The 13,485-nt window shown below is 36.7% G+C and overlaps 2 protein-coding genes across 3 annotated transcripts; both read left to right on the forward strand.

The window, feature by feature from the left end:
- Nucleotides 1-429: 429 nt before the first annotated feature.
- si:ch211-214p13.9 (cell surface glycoprotein CD200 receptor 1-B) lies at nt 430-5,183 on the forward strand. 2 transcript variants are annotated; one of them, XM_026296535.1, is made up of 7 exons: nt 430-761; nt 1,798-1,857; nt 2,502-2,807; nt 3,280-3,546; nt 4,280-4,370; nt 4,454-4,496; nt 4,597-5,183. In XM_026296535.1, exons 1-7 carry the CDS (start codon nt 692-694, stop codon nt 4,720-4,722), a joined length of 963 nt encoding a protein of 320 aa, XP_026152320.1. In that variant the 5' UTR covers nt 430-691; the 3' UTR covers nt 4,723-5,183. The 2 variants fall into 2 exon arrangements, with proteins under 2 accessions (XP_026152320.1, XP_026152321.1); XM_026296536.1 differs by lacking the exon at nt 1,798-1,857 and having other exon boundaries at nt 433-761.
- Nucleotides 5,184-10,692: 5,509 nt separating this feature from the next.
- si:ch211-214p13.8 (B- and T-lymphocyte attenuator) lies at nt 10,693-13,473 on the forward strand. The gene is made up of 6 exons (XM_026295742.2): nt 10,693-11,016; nt 11,613-11,954; nt 12,038-12,076; nt 12,168-12,296; nt 12,381-12,412; nt 12,504-13,473. The coding sequence occupies exons 1-6, from the start codon at nt 10,926-10,928 to the stop codon at nt 12,804-12,806; spliced, it is 936 nt and encodes a 311-aa protein (XP_026151527.1). The 5' UTR covers nt 10,693-10,925; the 3' UTR covers nt 12,807-13,473.
- The last annotated feature ends 12 nt before the right edge of the window (nt 13,474-13,485 follow it).

A 13,485-nucleotide genomic window follows, 5' to 3' on the forward strand; every position in this document is an offset into this window, starting at 1 on the left:
ACTAAAAGTTGAAAACACTTTTTGGTTTAATACAGTACAATGAAGTAACACCACAAACCTCAACCTTCACACTGTCAGTTATTGTGTTATACAGCATTAGTTTTAGTTAGGGTATCTGAACTGCAAGGTATAAATACAGGATGAGACTTCTGAATCAACAAAGTCTTGTTGGGTTTATGAGTACCAAACAGATTCTTAGATTAATGCAGGAATTGGTATACATTTTTGATAACAGAATAACTTTTATATGTGCACAGTTTATACCCCTTTCAAAATTGCCTGGTTTTGAGTGTTTACACCTACTGTGTTGAACCATGTGACTATCAAGAAAGGAAACTAGTGTCTTATAAGACGTCATCATGTGGGGGAAAAAGGCAGATGCTCGGGTGGAAAGCGGTTTGGAGAGGGGAAGAGAAAAAAGGAGGGCGGGATTTCTTAGTCACATGTCCTTTATATAGCTTTATCATAGAGGGTGTTGAGGATTTCAACGTTGCATGGTGTAGGGAAACTGCTTTTACTCTGACCTTATTCGGCATAAGTACGGAAAGTGAAATTGCATAGGTGAGGGTGAATAAAATGAACTCAAAGAACTCAGTTTAACCTTACTGTAGACAGCACTGGGATCAGACGTGAGGTTTTTCTTGTAGGCACTTTAGTAGCAATTTATAGAGAAACCTTGCGACAACTGAAGATGAGGGACATGATGTGGATTTATGCCATGATTACGCTCTTGTGGTCTGAAGCGTGGAGCCAGGACACAGGTTTGAATATTAACTAACATTTTCACTCAAATGTGGCTTGGATATATTATTATTGTTATTTTAAGGCAGAACATTTAATTCCAATCTTGTTTGAAGAGGTGCACAAACCCTCTACAAAGAGATGCTCATGGCTTTTGTACGATTGTGTGCTTTGTGGCATTTTTACTGTATGTGATGTCACAGCTAGTGTGAATGAATTGTCGTTGCTTGCTATGTAACTCAAATGTCACACTATCGTAATAATACAACCTACGTCTTTGTAACAATGACAAGTTGTACACTGTAAATGTATAGTTAGCCACACTGAGATTTCTGTTCAGTTGTCAAGGTCTTACTCACACTGTCAACAGGGGAAATCATGTATGGAGGTGGGGTAATGCAGGAACCAAAAGGAGATGAAAATGTTCCATAACAGATGAAAAGGTTGCCCCATATTTTCTGAATGAACAAGCAGAACATTTGCAGTGGAAATCATGATTTCAGATCAAGGTGGCACTATGATGTAGCTTTTCTCCACTGTGGGGTTTCTGACAGGTGAAAGATCTTTGGCTGTACTATTTCACTACATGCACAATGTTTTGTTTGTACCTGCCAAGAAGTTAACACATCTCAGATCACTAAAACATCTTTCTGTTAACATCAGGCAGTGAACCCTGACCCAGTTTACTGAATCTTTTCTTTGAGTAATGATAGTAAAGTCATGAACTTGCTGTGCTGTAAATATGACTTTATAAGTTTAGTGATAGTCAGTGATTTAAATATTCCAGCTTTTTTTGTGAAGAGCTCAGAAATTACGTTTTCGTTCACAGCTGTTTGGTATTTAGCCCTGCAGCACATCAGTCCCGTCAGACTGGTTTAAATCATATAGCTTCACATCTTAACTAACTAGCAAACTAACTAATTAACAATCATCAGATAAGCCACCATAATTATTGCTGTTCTGACCTCTGAATGAATCGTTACTGGCTTCTTAATGACATGAAATCTCACGCTATTTTACTAACGTTTTTCTTACACCCACTGCCATTTCTCTCAGGAACTAATCAAAGCATCTCTGTGAACTCCAACATGTCTTCTCATTCTCCTAAAGTTTATGGTAAACTCATTTTCCAATTTCTCTATTTCTTTTTCAGTATGAGTAGAATATAAAATATTTTCATGTATGTACATCTATGTCAAGTTGATTGGTGACTCTAAATTGCCCATTGAAGTGAGTGTGTGAGGTTGTTTGTCTCTATGTGGCCCTGTGATGGACTGGTGACCTGTCCAGGGTGTACCCTGGCCTTTCACCCAAAGAGAGCTGGGATAGGCTCCAGCAGGTCCCTGTGACCCTGGTTAGGAATAAGCGGGTATAGATAACGGATCGATGGATGGATGACTAGTGACTAATATAAGTATGAATACACAGAACACTGTCCATTTTTATTCCACTTCTCCTAAATAATCTTTATGTTAACAATTAATCACTTTTCTAGTTGAAATGACTTGAAACAATGAGCTCTGACACAAATTATTTCTGAGTAGAAATATTCAATCAGTAATTATTTTTAGTGGGGGAATCCATTTCAGGTCTTGAAATGGCAACATCTTTGTCATCTAGTAGATCTTAAAACACATGTTTGGGTTTTGTTAATCTTGCATCATTGTTTTTTACAAAAAAAAAAAAAAATTGAAAGGTACCAGTTTATAGGTTTCAATTTATTTCAGGTGAAATGTAAAACTATTGTTTCCTTTTTTCAGTTGACAGATATTCAAGTTTTAACCTGGGGAGTGATGGTAACCTGACGTGCAGTGATAAGACATGGAATAACATGATATATGTTATCTGGAATATAGAAATGAAATCCAAAACCTGTAAGATAGGCTTTGATAATGGTGGCCAAATCACGGACAACTGTACGGATGGCAAATCACTCCGAAACACATCCAGCTTTCAGTCATACCTGCACATCCCAAACTTCTCAGAAGCTGATGAGGGGACCTACAGGTGTGAGTCTGTCTATACAGGAGGAAGTGAAAATTATGCTATAGACGTGAAGAAGATAGGTGAGACTTTTTTCTCCCTCGCACAATGGTAGATGGAAATAGGCTAATCATGTAAAAACAAAGGTCATTTCTTAGACCTTTCAACTCACACACAAAAAGAATGAACAACAGCTAATTCTGGTTACCTCCAGCAATACATACTCTTTTAATTTTATCTCTTAACCCTTCTGACAGACCTTGACAAGTGACACAGTCAGCAAGACATACAGTTTTTGACATGATATCCCTCTTACTGGGGACAATTGTGAACAGTTTTCAACAGAGAACTAGTTTATCCTCTGTGTAAAAAATTGTGAAATTCTAAAAAAGAAGTAAAACTAAGGAAACCAAAAGAAAATAACTCTATCAGCATGTTTAGGTTCTACTTATGTGTTAGTGCAAACAATTTTCTTGTAATTTGGTCAACTTTTAATATAACCAGCTGATATATTAGGCAAATCTTATTTTGCCTGTTTTGTCTCCCCTGATTCAGCTCCTCCAAGTATATCAGCCTGGTTAGAATACAAAGACAACAAGATGGTGGCTGTGTGCAAGGCTGAAAGATCAACACCTGCCGCCAACATTAGCTGGGATCACTCGGAAGAGTCAATGACTCTGAAAACCAAGAGTTCAGATGGATTTATTACAGTAGAAAGTCGCCTGGAGCTGCCCAAGGGCATGGACACAAAGAACTTGACCTGCACTATCAGTCACCCATATTGGGAAGAGGAGAGGATTATAAGACCAGCACTGCAAAAAGGTAAGGCTGGTGAGGAATGGATAGCACAAGAGAAAATGTTAATAAATACTGAATATGGGTTTTCTATTGTAGTAAGTGCATTACGTGTATTATAAGTGTCATAATAGTTATATTGTAAACCATTTTAAATCCATTTAACTGAAAAATCTAAGTTCCCCTGCTAGCTTTAATAATGTGACCCATTCTGTTCTAATTTGTGAAACCGCATAGATGATGATTTTGGTTTTAGAGCAGCATTTTCTACCATGCCACCCCTTTTGCAACAACAAATAAAAAGCATCCACTAGGTAGCTCACAAATGTGGCGTGATTATAAATGGGTCATGGAGCAGAATGTAAATGTTTCCATCTGATTAAACGTTGAGTTGAAAAACTATACTTCATATTAGCGTGAGAACAGGACCTCTTCAAGGCTGATCAAATGTGTTCAATAAATATATGATTTAAGTAAGAATTAAGATTTCTTTAGTGATGATCTATCAAGCATGAACAGATAACACATAACACACAGATAATGACAGAAAACCAATGATGCATTAGTTAAAGTATATGATTTATACCTTTATTGTAAAGTGTTACCTTTTGTATTCAATACACTTCATAAAATGAGTTGAATGAGCGCTCACTCCGACAATTCAAACTAGGCATTTTAAGTTTAATTGCCTTAACATTGATTTATCAAGCTTAGATGATTTCAATAAATTTCTATATGATGATACTCTCTCTCACTGCAGGTTATTATCCTTGGCTGTTTCTGCTTATCATTTTGGTATTTGTAGTTGTAGTTGGACCCCTGTTTCTTTTGCGAAAGAAAGTAATGTTAAGGTAAGAAGTTAAAAAATGATGAAAAATTAATCATAATGGCTTTTTTTACATAGTCACTGAGCTGTACATTTGTCTTTTTCCAGGCAATCCCGGCAGTCGGACACCTCATCATCCAAATCTCCGCCGGTGGGTGATTGTTCTTATTTTACTGTTCTATATGACTGTTGGTGTGTTGTACTGCACTTTGTTCAATTTTGCTCATAACACTTTTTTGGTGTTTTTTCAGACAGAGGATGTGGAGGAAGTGGAGCCCTATGCTAGCTATGTTCAACGTGTGAACTCTATCTATAACTCATCTGCAGATTGTTCATATAAAAATCCTGCACACGCTCACACACCTAAATGTACATGACTGTGAAAAACTGAAGGCTGTGAAACTGAGAAGTGGTAAAATAGTAGAGAGCAGAGTGAGAAGAGGCTTCCGATAAAAGCGGGAAGAATCTCAATTCTGTCCTACCAAACTCTTGACTGATGGAACAGGGGATGTACCAGTGTCACACAATAGCTTCCATGCACAGTTCATACAGCCCACCATTCTATGTCTGGGTTCCATGAACAACCTAATAACTACAATTGCAAGTACTGAAATCTAAAATCTTAAGTCAGCCACAGACTACAGAACTACAGACTTTCCCATATCATTGATACACATGGTCTCAAACTAAGTGTAATTATGCACATATATGCTGTCATAATAATGCACCTTTTAACAGATTCTTGTTGGCCTTATGTGCAAACTATACATTGTATGTATTTGTGTGTATAATTACAGTATTTAATTGTATGTATTAAAAATACACATAAACACATTGATCTCATTTTAGTTATGCTCTACAGCACTGATAACACTAAACATTCATCCATTCGTTATCTATACCCGCTTATTCCTTAACCAGGGTCACAGGGGTCTGCTGGAGCCTATCCCAGCTCTCTTTGGGTGAAAGGCAGGGGTACACCCTGGACAGGTCACCAGTCCATCACAGGGCCACATAGAGACAAACAACCTCACACACTCACACTCACTCCTATGGGCAATTTAGAGTCACCAATAAACCTGACATACATGTTTTTTGACTGTGGGAGGAAACCAGAGAAAACCCACACAAGCACGGGGCAAACATGCAAACTCCACACAAGAAGGCCCCCTGTTGGGTTTTGAACCAGGAAACCACTAAACCACCATGCTGCCAAACACTAACATAGCAAGTAAACAAGTACAGGTTTAACTTCTTTCTTAGCCTCAATTGAGACTGAAAGTTCATTCAGTATTGATAACTTGTTAAAAATGACAACAGTGTGATATGAGGTATGAAAAGCAGTCAACAGCTTATTGTACGTTGTGAACAAGGTGACAAAAATTCTTTGTAGAAAAAAAGCAATCAGTATTTTGTTCAGCAGCATCTGATTGATGATTATTAGCAGGAAAAAATTAAAAAAAATTATTATTTTTGAATTTCGTTCAAAACTATCACTAGGTAAAACAATTTGGAAGAAAATAATTATAGGGGACTGGAAAAAGAACCCTTCTGCCATCTAGTGGTGGAGATCAAAACATCCATCATCATGACAATGTGTATGACTGTCCATGTTAAATGAATACATTTAAAATTAGGGTTTCACTGTGGTGATGCCTAATGGGAGCAGCTGAAAGTAAAGATAACATTTCAAGTAGAACTGCAGTTTTTTCAGGTTTTAAAACAACAGTGAGGTGTAAGTACGGTCAGTGAAACAGTGGTCACTTGTTGTAATCATTCCTCCTAACCATTAAGCAGAAACATTTTTTTATTTTAATCTCACAGACGTATTTCTGTCCACAGCACACAACACACTTGGACTCCCTTAACTATTTAGCTGTCAGTCTGTGACAACCTAATTTATTCTTTGACTTGACTTTGAATCTATTTGATTCCTGTTATACCTTTATTCAGATGTTCACTGATGACAGTTTATTAATACAGAATAATGAATAAAAATAATTCTTGGTAAACCTTTAATGGAAAAATTTTCACTCGAACTACAATTAAACAAAGGCAACATACAGTAGATTTCATTATTCTAGTGCTTTATATTCATACAACCTAACATATAAATAATCCTGTAGTTAGAGCAAGGCTTAGACAAATGTATTATATATTATGTGCACACACTTACAAAGATGAACAGATTACAGAACTGTGCAGAAGTCCTGGGCACGTCAGATATTTTAGATTCTTATCACATGACACCATCAGGTGTTGATCATTGTGCACCCCACTGCACAGGACAAGAAGTCTATGAAATAAAACCACAGAGAACTGCTGCTGGTTAAAGGGCAAAGATGAAAGCTGCAAAAACTGATAAGATTTAGGTTTTGTTTCCTTTATTGTATTTTCAATGATGTTAACTGATAAATTAAAAAAAAACATGTATATAATATATATTAAAAGCATCCCCTGTATATTTTTAGTGCCTAAGAAATTTAACATTGAAACACTACATATATAAGTTTCGATAATATGGCAGTCGCACAAATTGCACTAATTTTATTATGTGAACAGTTGAGCTACATTTTAAATTTGGGTATGGAAATGTAGTGGGCCTAATGGCTGGTTGGTGCAGCTAAACAGGAAGTTAAGTTTTGACACCTGACTGGTAGAGTGAAGCCTTGGCTCAATTTCAACACACTCTGACTTAATATAAAGATCAAACCTTCGTCTTTACTAGCGTAAAAATAATGTACAGAAAAACTGAATACAAAGTCTCTGTGCTGCTTTCTCTGTGTCCACTTTCCGTTAACAGAGTTAAAAGCTTATGTTCATTTCCTCTTGTTGTAGAAGAAGAAGCTTAATAGAACGACACATATAATAATTATAAGTATAATGTTGTAAATTATTGAAACTTCATTTTTTTAACATTGTGGTGGTGTGCAGCAGTTCTGACAAGCACACACACGGTGACTACATCAATTTTGATGATTACATGTTTTAAAAGCAAAATGCATTTAAGCCATAGTGAATTAGAATTCACTCATTGAGGTCATAAACAACTATAGCAGTAGCATGTCAAAACTGTGGATTTGCTGTTTTGGAAATGATGCTTTTTTGGATATGTGCAAAACTGGTGCAACAGCATCTTCAAGTCTTCAAGTCCAGACATCAGGTCCAGTTTTCGTTCTTCTTACTTCCCGGTGTTTGGCTAATATTTTGGGTATTCGGGCACATCAGACTATGAAGCTTCATATTCTCCCAAGGTTAAGTTTCTTCTCTGAAGATGGTGAACATGACGCAAGTTTGCAGTCTTGAGAAAGGAACACCACATTTGTGTGCAAGCTTGAAGTTCCTTTAGAAGTGGAGAGAAATTGTAGTCTTGATGTTTCCACAACCAGCTACTGTGAGCTGCAAAATGTTTTCATTTTGTCACACTCTTCAGTGAAGTTTAAAATTTAACAGTTCAACTGGAAATTTAACAGTTCATCTGCAAACAAGATCTTGCACACCATTATAGAACATTAGACACATTTGCTTGTATATGATATCATCTAACGGTCCTGAAGGTTATAATGGTCTTGTATGCATTTATCCCATAAGGACATAATCATCTCCACATTCCTCTTTTGATGAACACTCAGATTCAGGTGCTGCTGGGATAACAACTGTGGCATAATCACAGTCATCGTTAGAAGTAGGTCTGGTTCGTGATCCTTTGGCACTGCTGTGGTTAATAGATGCATACATTACATCCTCGGTAGGCTGTCATGAGACAATACACAACATGAGATTTTAATTCCACAGTCCTGAACATATTTTATGAAGAATTTCATCTAACTTTGCAGAGTTATTGCATCATATTTTTTTTTGTTTTGATGTGGTAAGTGGCTATAACTTCCTGGTAAAACAAACAGCCCCACATATTTTTTTTCAGCACAGACCTCACACAAATGATTGCCCAGGATGCAAATCTACTAAGGTAGCGCCTATAAAGTAGATATCTAATATATCACAAGAGCACACCCATGTAGCATAAAACAGGAAATGCAAAATGTATGTGCTACTAAAATACAGTTAACACAGATAAGGACATGACTACCTTGTTGTCACTGCTGCTTTTATTATCTTGTGCAGAATCTCCTAAAAGAGAAAATGTCAATATATAAAATGCAACAATATTGCATGGAGTGTTTTACTCTATGTTCTAAATTCTATAAATACTGTTGTGAGTGTAATTTTACCTTTCATTTTGTTCTTTGTCCTGTCAATAAAACAAATTAAAATGTTGAGACCCCAACAAGGACATGTCATCTACATAAACACAAAACAATAAAAACTTTTGGAATCATTAAAATAATTGGCTGGAAATGCTGATTTAATTTCCATTTAGCTGGTAGTTACAACTTTAAAATCATTAATACCAGAAAACTTAATGCAATAATATCTGTGCCAGATTTTTAGACATGTAGTTTACTGCGGCTTTTACCCCTCAGAAATGTTTCCTTGACAGCTTAACAGCATGTGCTGCAACAGGAAGCACTTTACATACGCCTACAACTGACGTCTGTGCATGTCCAACTGTCTATGTCAGTGACTAACAGCACAGGACATGAACACTTTGCATGCTTCTAGGTCAACATCACCAGATGATAACAAATATGTACTGTAATTTCTTATATTTGACATGTTTGTGATGAAAATACTGGCTGAAAGTGACTGCTCTTGGCCAGTAACTTGCTGAAGCAAATGCAGAAGCTCCTTGACACAGGGCCAATACTGTTGTCATACTGTTTCATTCTAACAAATACTACCATCTGTCTTAGGTCTTAGACTTTTTAAATAGTCTTGGCCACAAGTTCTTCTAATTCAATCACTCCACCTCTGCAGCATTTTTAGGATAACTTCAAAAAGTAATTAGCCTGTGCTGAAATTTTATATGGCAGCATCTGACCATGCCTAATGATGGATACTCACCCTGACATGCAGCTTCCCATGATGTGCCCACAGAATCTGGATGTTTGTCAGCAGGTGGCTGGTACCAGTGTCTGGCTTCTTGAAGACCACCCTAAGCCTGACACGGTTGTAGACGCGTATGACTGAAGAGTAGATACAGGTCAGCATAGAGGAGTAGAGCGAGAGCGAGAAAGAGAAAGAGAGAGAGAGAGAGAGAGAGAGAGACAGAGAGAGAGAGAGAGAGAGAGAGAGAGAGAAAGACCACACCACAGCCTATATGTGTGCTATTTTGATTTCCTGTGTGCGGTTGCTTCCAACAATACACACATACACACACACAAATACACAAATACACGCACACCACATTCTCATGTATGTACTGTTGTTGTAAGGGGAACCTTGAATATATTAAAGGGTCAGTTCAAATTAATCATGAAAAACCACAAAAAGCAAGCTCTGTTGTGGCAGGGGATTATTTTAAGTTGCACAGACTTTGTTTCTAGAAATGCACATCGTTGCGTTAATAGTTAGTAATTAAAGCATTTTGATTTTATGCATTCAAAGCTTTGAATGCATAAATTTTATTCCTCTCACTGTACTGAGTTGGTGGCACTATCAACTGCACCTATCTCCACACATCTGCAAGGAAACTGAAAACGATGCCATTGCCACACTCTGCAGAGGGGTAAGATCTGTAAACAAACACTTTACTGTAATGTTTGTTCTTGTTGTGTTGTCTTATTTGCATGGTTGTGCAGTTTTTTGTTGTTTTGACATGTGGATGTAATTAAAATTCAGAAATATTTCTGCAAATACAAAATGCAGTAAAAAGGTCTCAAAAGAGTGACTCAATATAATCTACTTACAAGTGTTTATATCATCTTTTACATGTCAGATTGGATACATTTTACAGTGTATGTGAATTCATTTGTGGTAGATTCTGTTTCATATACTGGAGGATGCTGAAAAGTGTAATTTACACAGAATTAAAGCTTGACCTGAGTCTACATTAGAAAAGTAAGTGATCTAGTATTTCTAAAAATGTCTAGTGTGAGATAATGTCATTGAAAATTGGACATGTATATTTGTATCTGTATATATTATGACTCTGTTTTCCTTAACTAATGGGTCAATAAAACAGATACACCACATAATTACATTTTCTGATCTAGTGGCACAAACAAGCTTTCACATGCAGCACATAGAACTGGTTTTCTACACCAGAGGACACTGTTGGAAAACTCTGGGAGTGATTCACATAGCACTCAGGACAAACATGCTCCAGTTTACAAAATGTACAAATACACCGTCAACTTACACCATCTGCTGGTTGCATAGAAAGAACCTAGCTTCTTAGGTACAGCTGAGTGAACCTCTTCACAATCATGCATTGCAGGCTGCCTAGAGTTGAAGCATTTTTAGTGCAAAAAAATTTGATTCCATTATCATTTGTGGGAATCAGATACACTAGAAGTCATTAATTTCACTTTGAAGTCAGGATGTCACAATTTCCTGTCAAGACCATGCACGATGGTCTTTGAGTTTATGTGGGAGGCCAGGAAGTGGTGAGCTTCTTCTAAGCAAAGAGAGCCCATGTAGTAACTAGTGTTTAAGATTGTTTGTGAAGTTTCAAGTCATGAACATGTTGAACCGAATGGGACTGGCATACACTTATCTGATGATAATTAAGTGTCTTACCTTCGTTTCTATCTATGGGAAAGCTAAAGGTAAGCATAAACACTCTTTTATGTTGTGATACGACTTTCAAGAGAACGTGGAATATAATATATATATATTAATTTTTTTTTGTTTAATTACTCTGCCTATATAATACCAAGGTAATATTATTTGCCGGTAACAACACTATTAAAACATTATTACTATTAACAAATACTATTAAAAGCTATTAACATTTTAGAATTTTGCACAAATTATGTAGTTTTTAAAATTATATTTTGCTGGCCAGCAAAACTAAGAAGGTTGTGATATTGTTTTAGGATCTAATGTCGGAATCGTCTGTGTCTCAGACCTGATGTCAAAGGAGAGAAAGGAAGAGCTTCTCCGTCCTATTAGAGCAACAGATTATACTTATTTCACTGGCAGCCCATACTGTACAACCAATATTTACTCTGTGATTTGTAATCTAAAACGTTACGCTAATATACAAAAACAAAAAACCCAAATAATAATTATAATTGGAATAAATGTTATTGGGTAGTGTTGTATGAAAGTGTAAATTGTATAACACAAAAGGATAAGTACAACATTAAGGGACCGGTTTTGACTGAAACTTTTGTTTTTGTTTTGTATTGTCCTTTTTCAGACTTGTTTCCTTCATGTGATGTTGTGCTGATGGTGCGAAGAAATACACACATGAAAATTGCCCCAAACCAATCACTGACAGTCAAATGTCCCGTCAAACACTGTGGAAAATCATTGGAAGTCACCTGGTGCAAACTGCTCGACACTGACCGCTATGGCCCCTTTAATAAAAGTGAGAATGTTGAAATAAGACAGAATAACAACCACCGTAAAGATGAACTGATCTCATATTTGACTTTCAAACGGATTTCCATGCATGATGAAGGAATGTACAGATGTGATTTAGAAAGATGCCAGAGCAACTTTAACTATTTCAGCCATGCCATCAACATCTCAGTTTCAGGTATGCTGCTTTTTCCTCCCAAAAGTGCCAAAAAATGTGTTATATACCAAAGTGTTAATTCTGATTTCTATCATTTCCCGTAGACAGATACCAGGGCTTTGAAATCTCTGACCACAAAGCAGGCAAGATCCTTTTTTTTTTTTTTTGATAGTACATATAAATTTAAATACATACAGAAATAGAAGTTTGGATTTGTTTCTTTTTCTTTTGTAGCCAAATTACTGAGCTCTGCTGACAACAAGGCTGTGTCCTGGCTGCCCTACTTCTACATCTGTGCTTGCATAGTACTTCTGATTGTCTCATTAATACTCCTAACCCTGCTCAATTTTTATTGCTGGAAACGTAAGAACATCGGATGCATTCACATTTTGGATTACTGTAATGATATTTGTAAATTTTATCACCTAAACATTTACTTATTCACAGGAATAATGACCTACAAGCTAACAAAAGCCCAGGTAATGTGGTGCAACGTTGCTAACTTTAAGGAACAGTTCGGTGAAGCAGCAGAATTGGCACAAATCTGGTTCTGGTGTTTTGTTTTCTTAGAAAATGTCCAACCATATGATACCTGACCTCCCCAAGAGAAGCAGTCCTACCGTGCCTGTCCTGACAGCCCACTTCTCCATCCTGAATGACATCTACGCTCCGGGTCCTGCACGGACACCATCATCACCGCCTCATTCTTTTACCAATGGAAACCAGCCTTTGGCAAGCATGGCAAAAGAAGGCCAACCCAGTGGAGTGTATGCTGTCATCAACCACAGACAGTCCAGGATACCTGCCAGAAAACAGGGTACTGTGATTAAACAAGACAAAAAAATAGAATATACCACTGTTGCTGTTTCTTGAGGCTTTTTGATATGTAATAGACACACAGTGATGTAAACATGGATGGAAAAAATATACTCATGTATGTGGCTATGTCATGGAACAACTTAAATTGATCTAGTTGTGGCAGGAGCAGCACTGTCTTTGTTTTTTCACACTCATGTTTGTTCGAACCTCTTGTATTCTTGTATTCTTATATTTTACAGTTATTACAGCTACATCACAGGGATTGGTTTTGAGTTACTTAGCTCTGTTCGAATAGTACTTTAAACATTTTAAAGAAGGAATACTTTAGATTGCTCATCCTATAACTCTTTTTGACAGAATGCCACCAGACAAACCAAGATATGACAGACAGACAGACAGAAATGCTGTTAAATTGCTTTTCTATTCTGGTTACTAAACTAAAAATACTCTGAAGGGTTAAAGAGGTTTTCTTCCTTTCAGTTACTGAAGATCATCTGTGACTATTGACATTCTATAAATACTATTGTGGTCTACAGTCTGCTTTTCTGGAATTTGTCTGATTTTACTCCATTTAAAAAAAAAAAAAACATCTTGAAGATAACAGAAGCAAATAAGCTGTTACTATTATTCAACTTGCTTCTGATGATGTCCAATGGGGAACAGTATTCCCTGAATTGTAAATAGTGATGCTCTAATCCATTAACAGATGCTCACAGAACAAGCCAACAAACGA

The sequence above is a fragment of the Mastacembelus armatus genome, chromosome 21 (genome assembly GCF_900324485.2).
Source record: "Mastacembelus armatus chromosome 21, fMasArm1.2, whole genome shotgun sequence".
Classification (NCBI taxonomy): domain Eukaryota; kingdom Metazoa; phylum Chordata; class Actinopteri; order Synbranchiformes; family Mastacembelidae; genus Mastacembelus; species Mastacembelus armatus.

Excerpts from the sequence above, each read along its gene's own strand:
- si:ch211-214p13.9 (XM_026296535.1), top strand. The coding sequence starts at position 692 with ATGAGGGACATGATGTGGATTTATGCCATGATTACGCTCTTGTGGTCT. Across the intron at positions 2,808-3,279 it reads TATAGACGTGAAGAAGATAG|CTCCTCCAAGTATATCAGCC; the intron begins GTGAGACTTTTT and ends CCCCTGATTCAG. Across the intron at positions 3,547-4,279 it reads AAGACCAGCACTGCAAAAAG|GTTATTATCCTTGGCTGTTT; the intron begins GTAAGGCTGGTG and ends CTCTCACTGCAG.
- si:ch211-214p13.8 (XM_026295742.2), top strand. The coding sequence starts at position 10,926 with ATGAACATGTTGAACCGAATGGGACTGGCATACACTTATCTGATGATA. Across the intron at positions 11,955-12,037 it reads CATCAACATCTCAGTTTCAG|ACAGATACCAGGGCTTTGAA; the intron begins GTATGCTGCTTT and ends CATTTCCCGTAG. Across the intron at positions 12,413-12,503 it reads ACAAGCTAACAAAAGCCCAG|AAAATGTCCAACCATATGAT; the intron begins GTAATGTGGTGC and ends TTGTTTTCTTAG.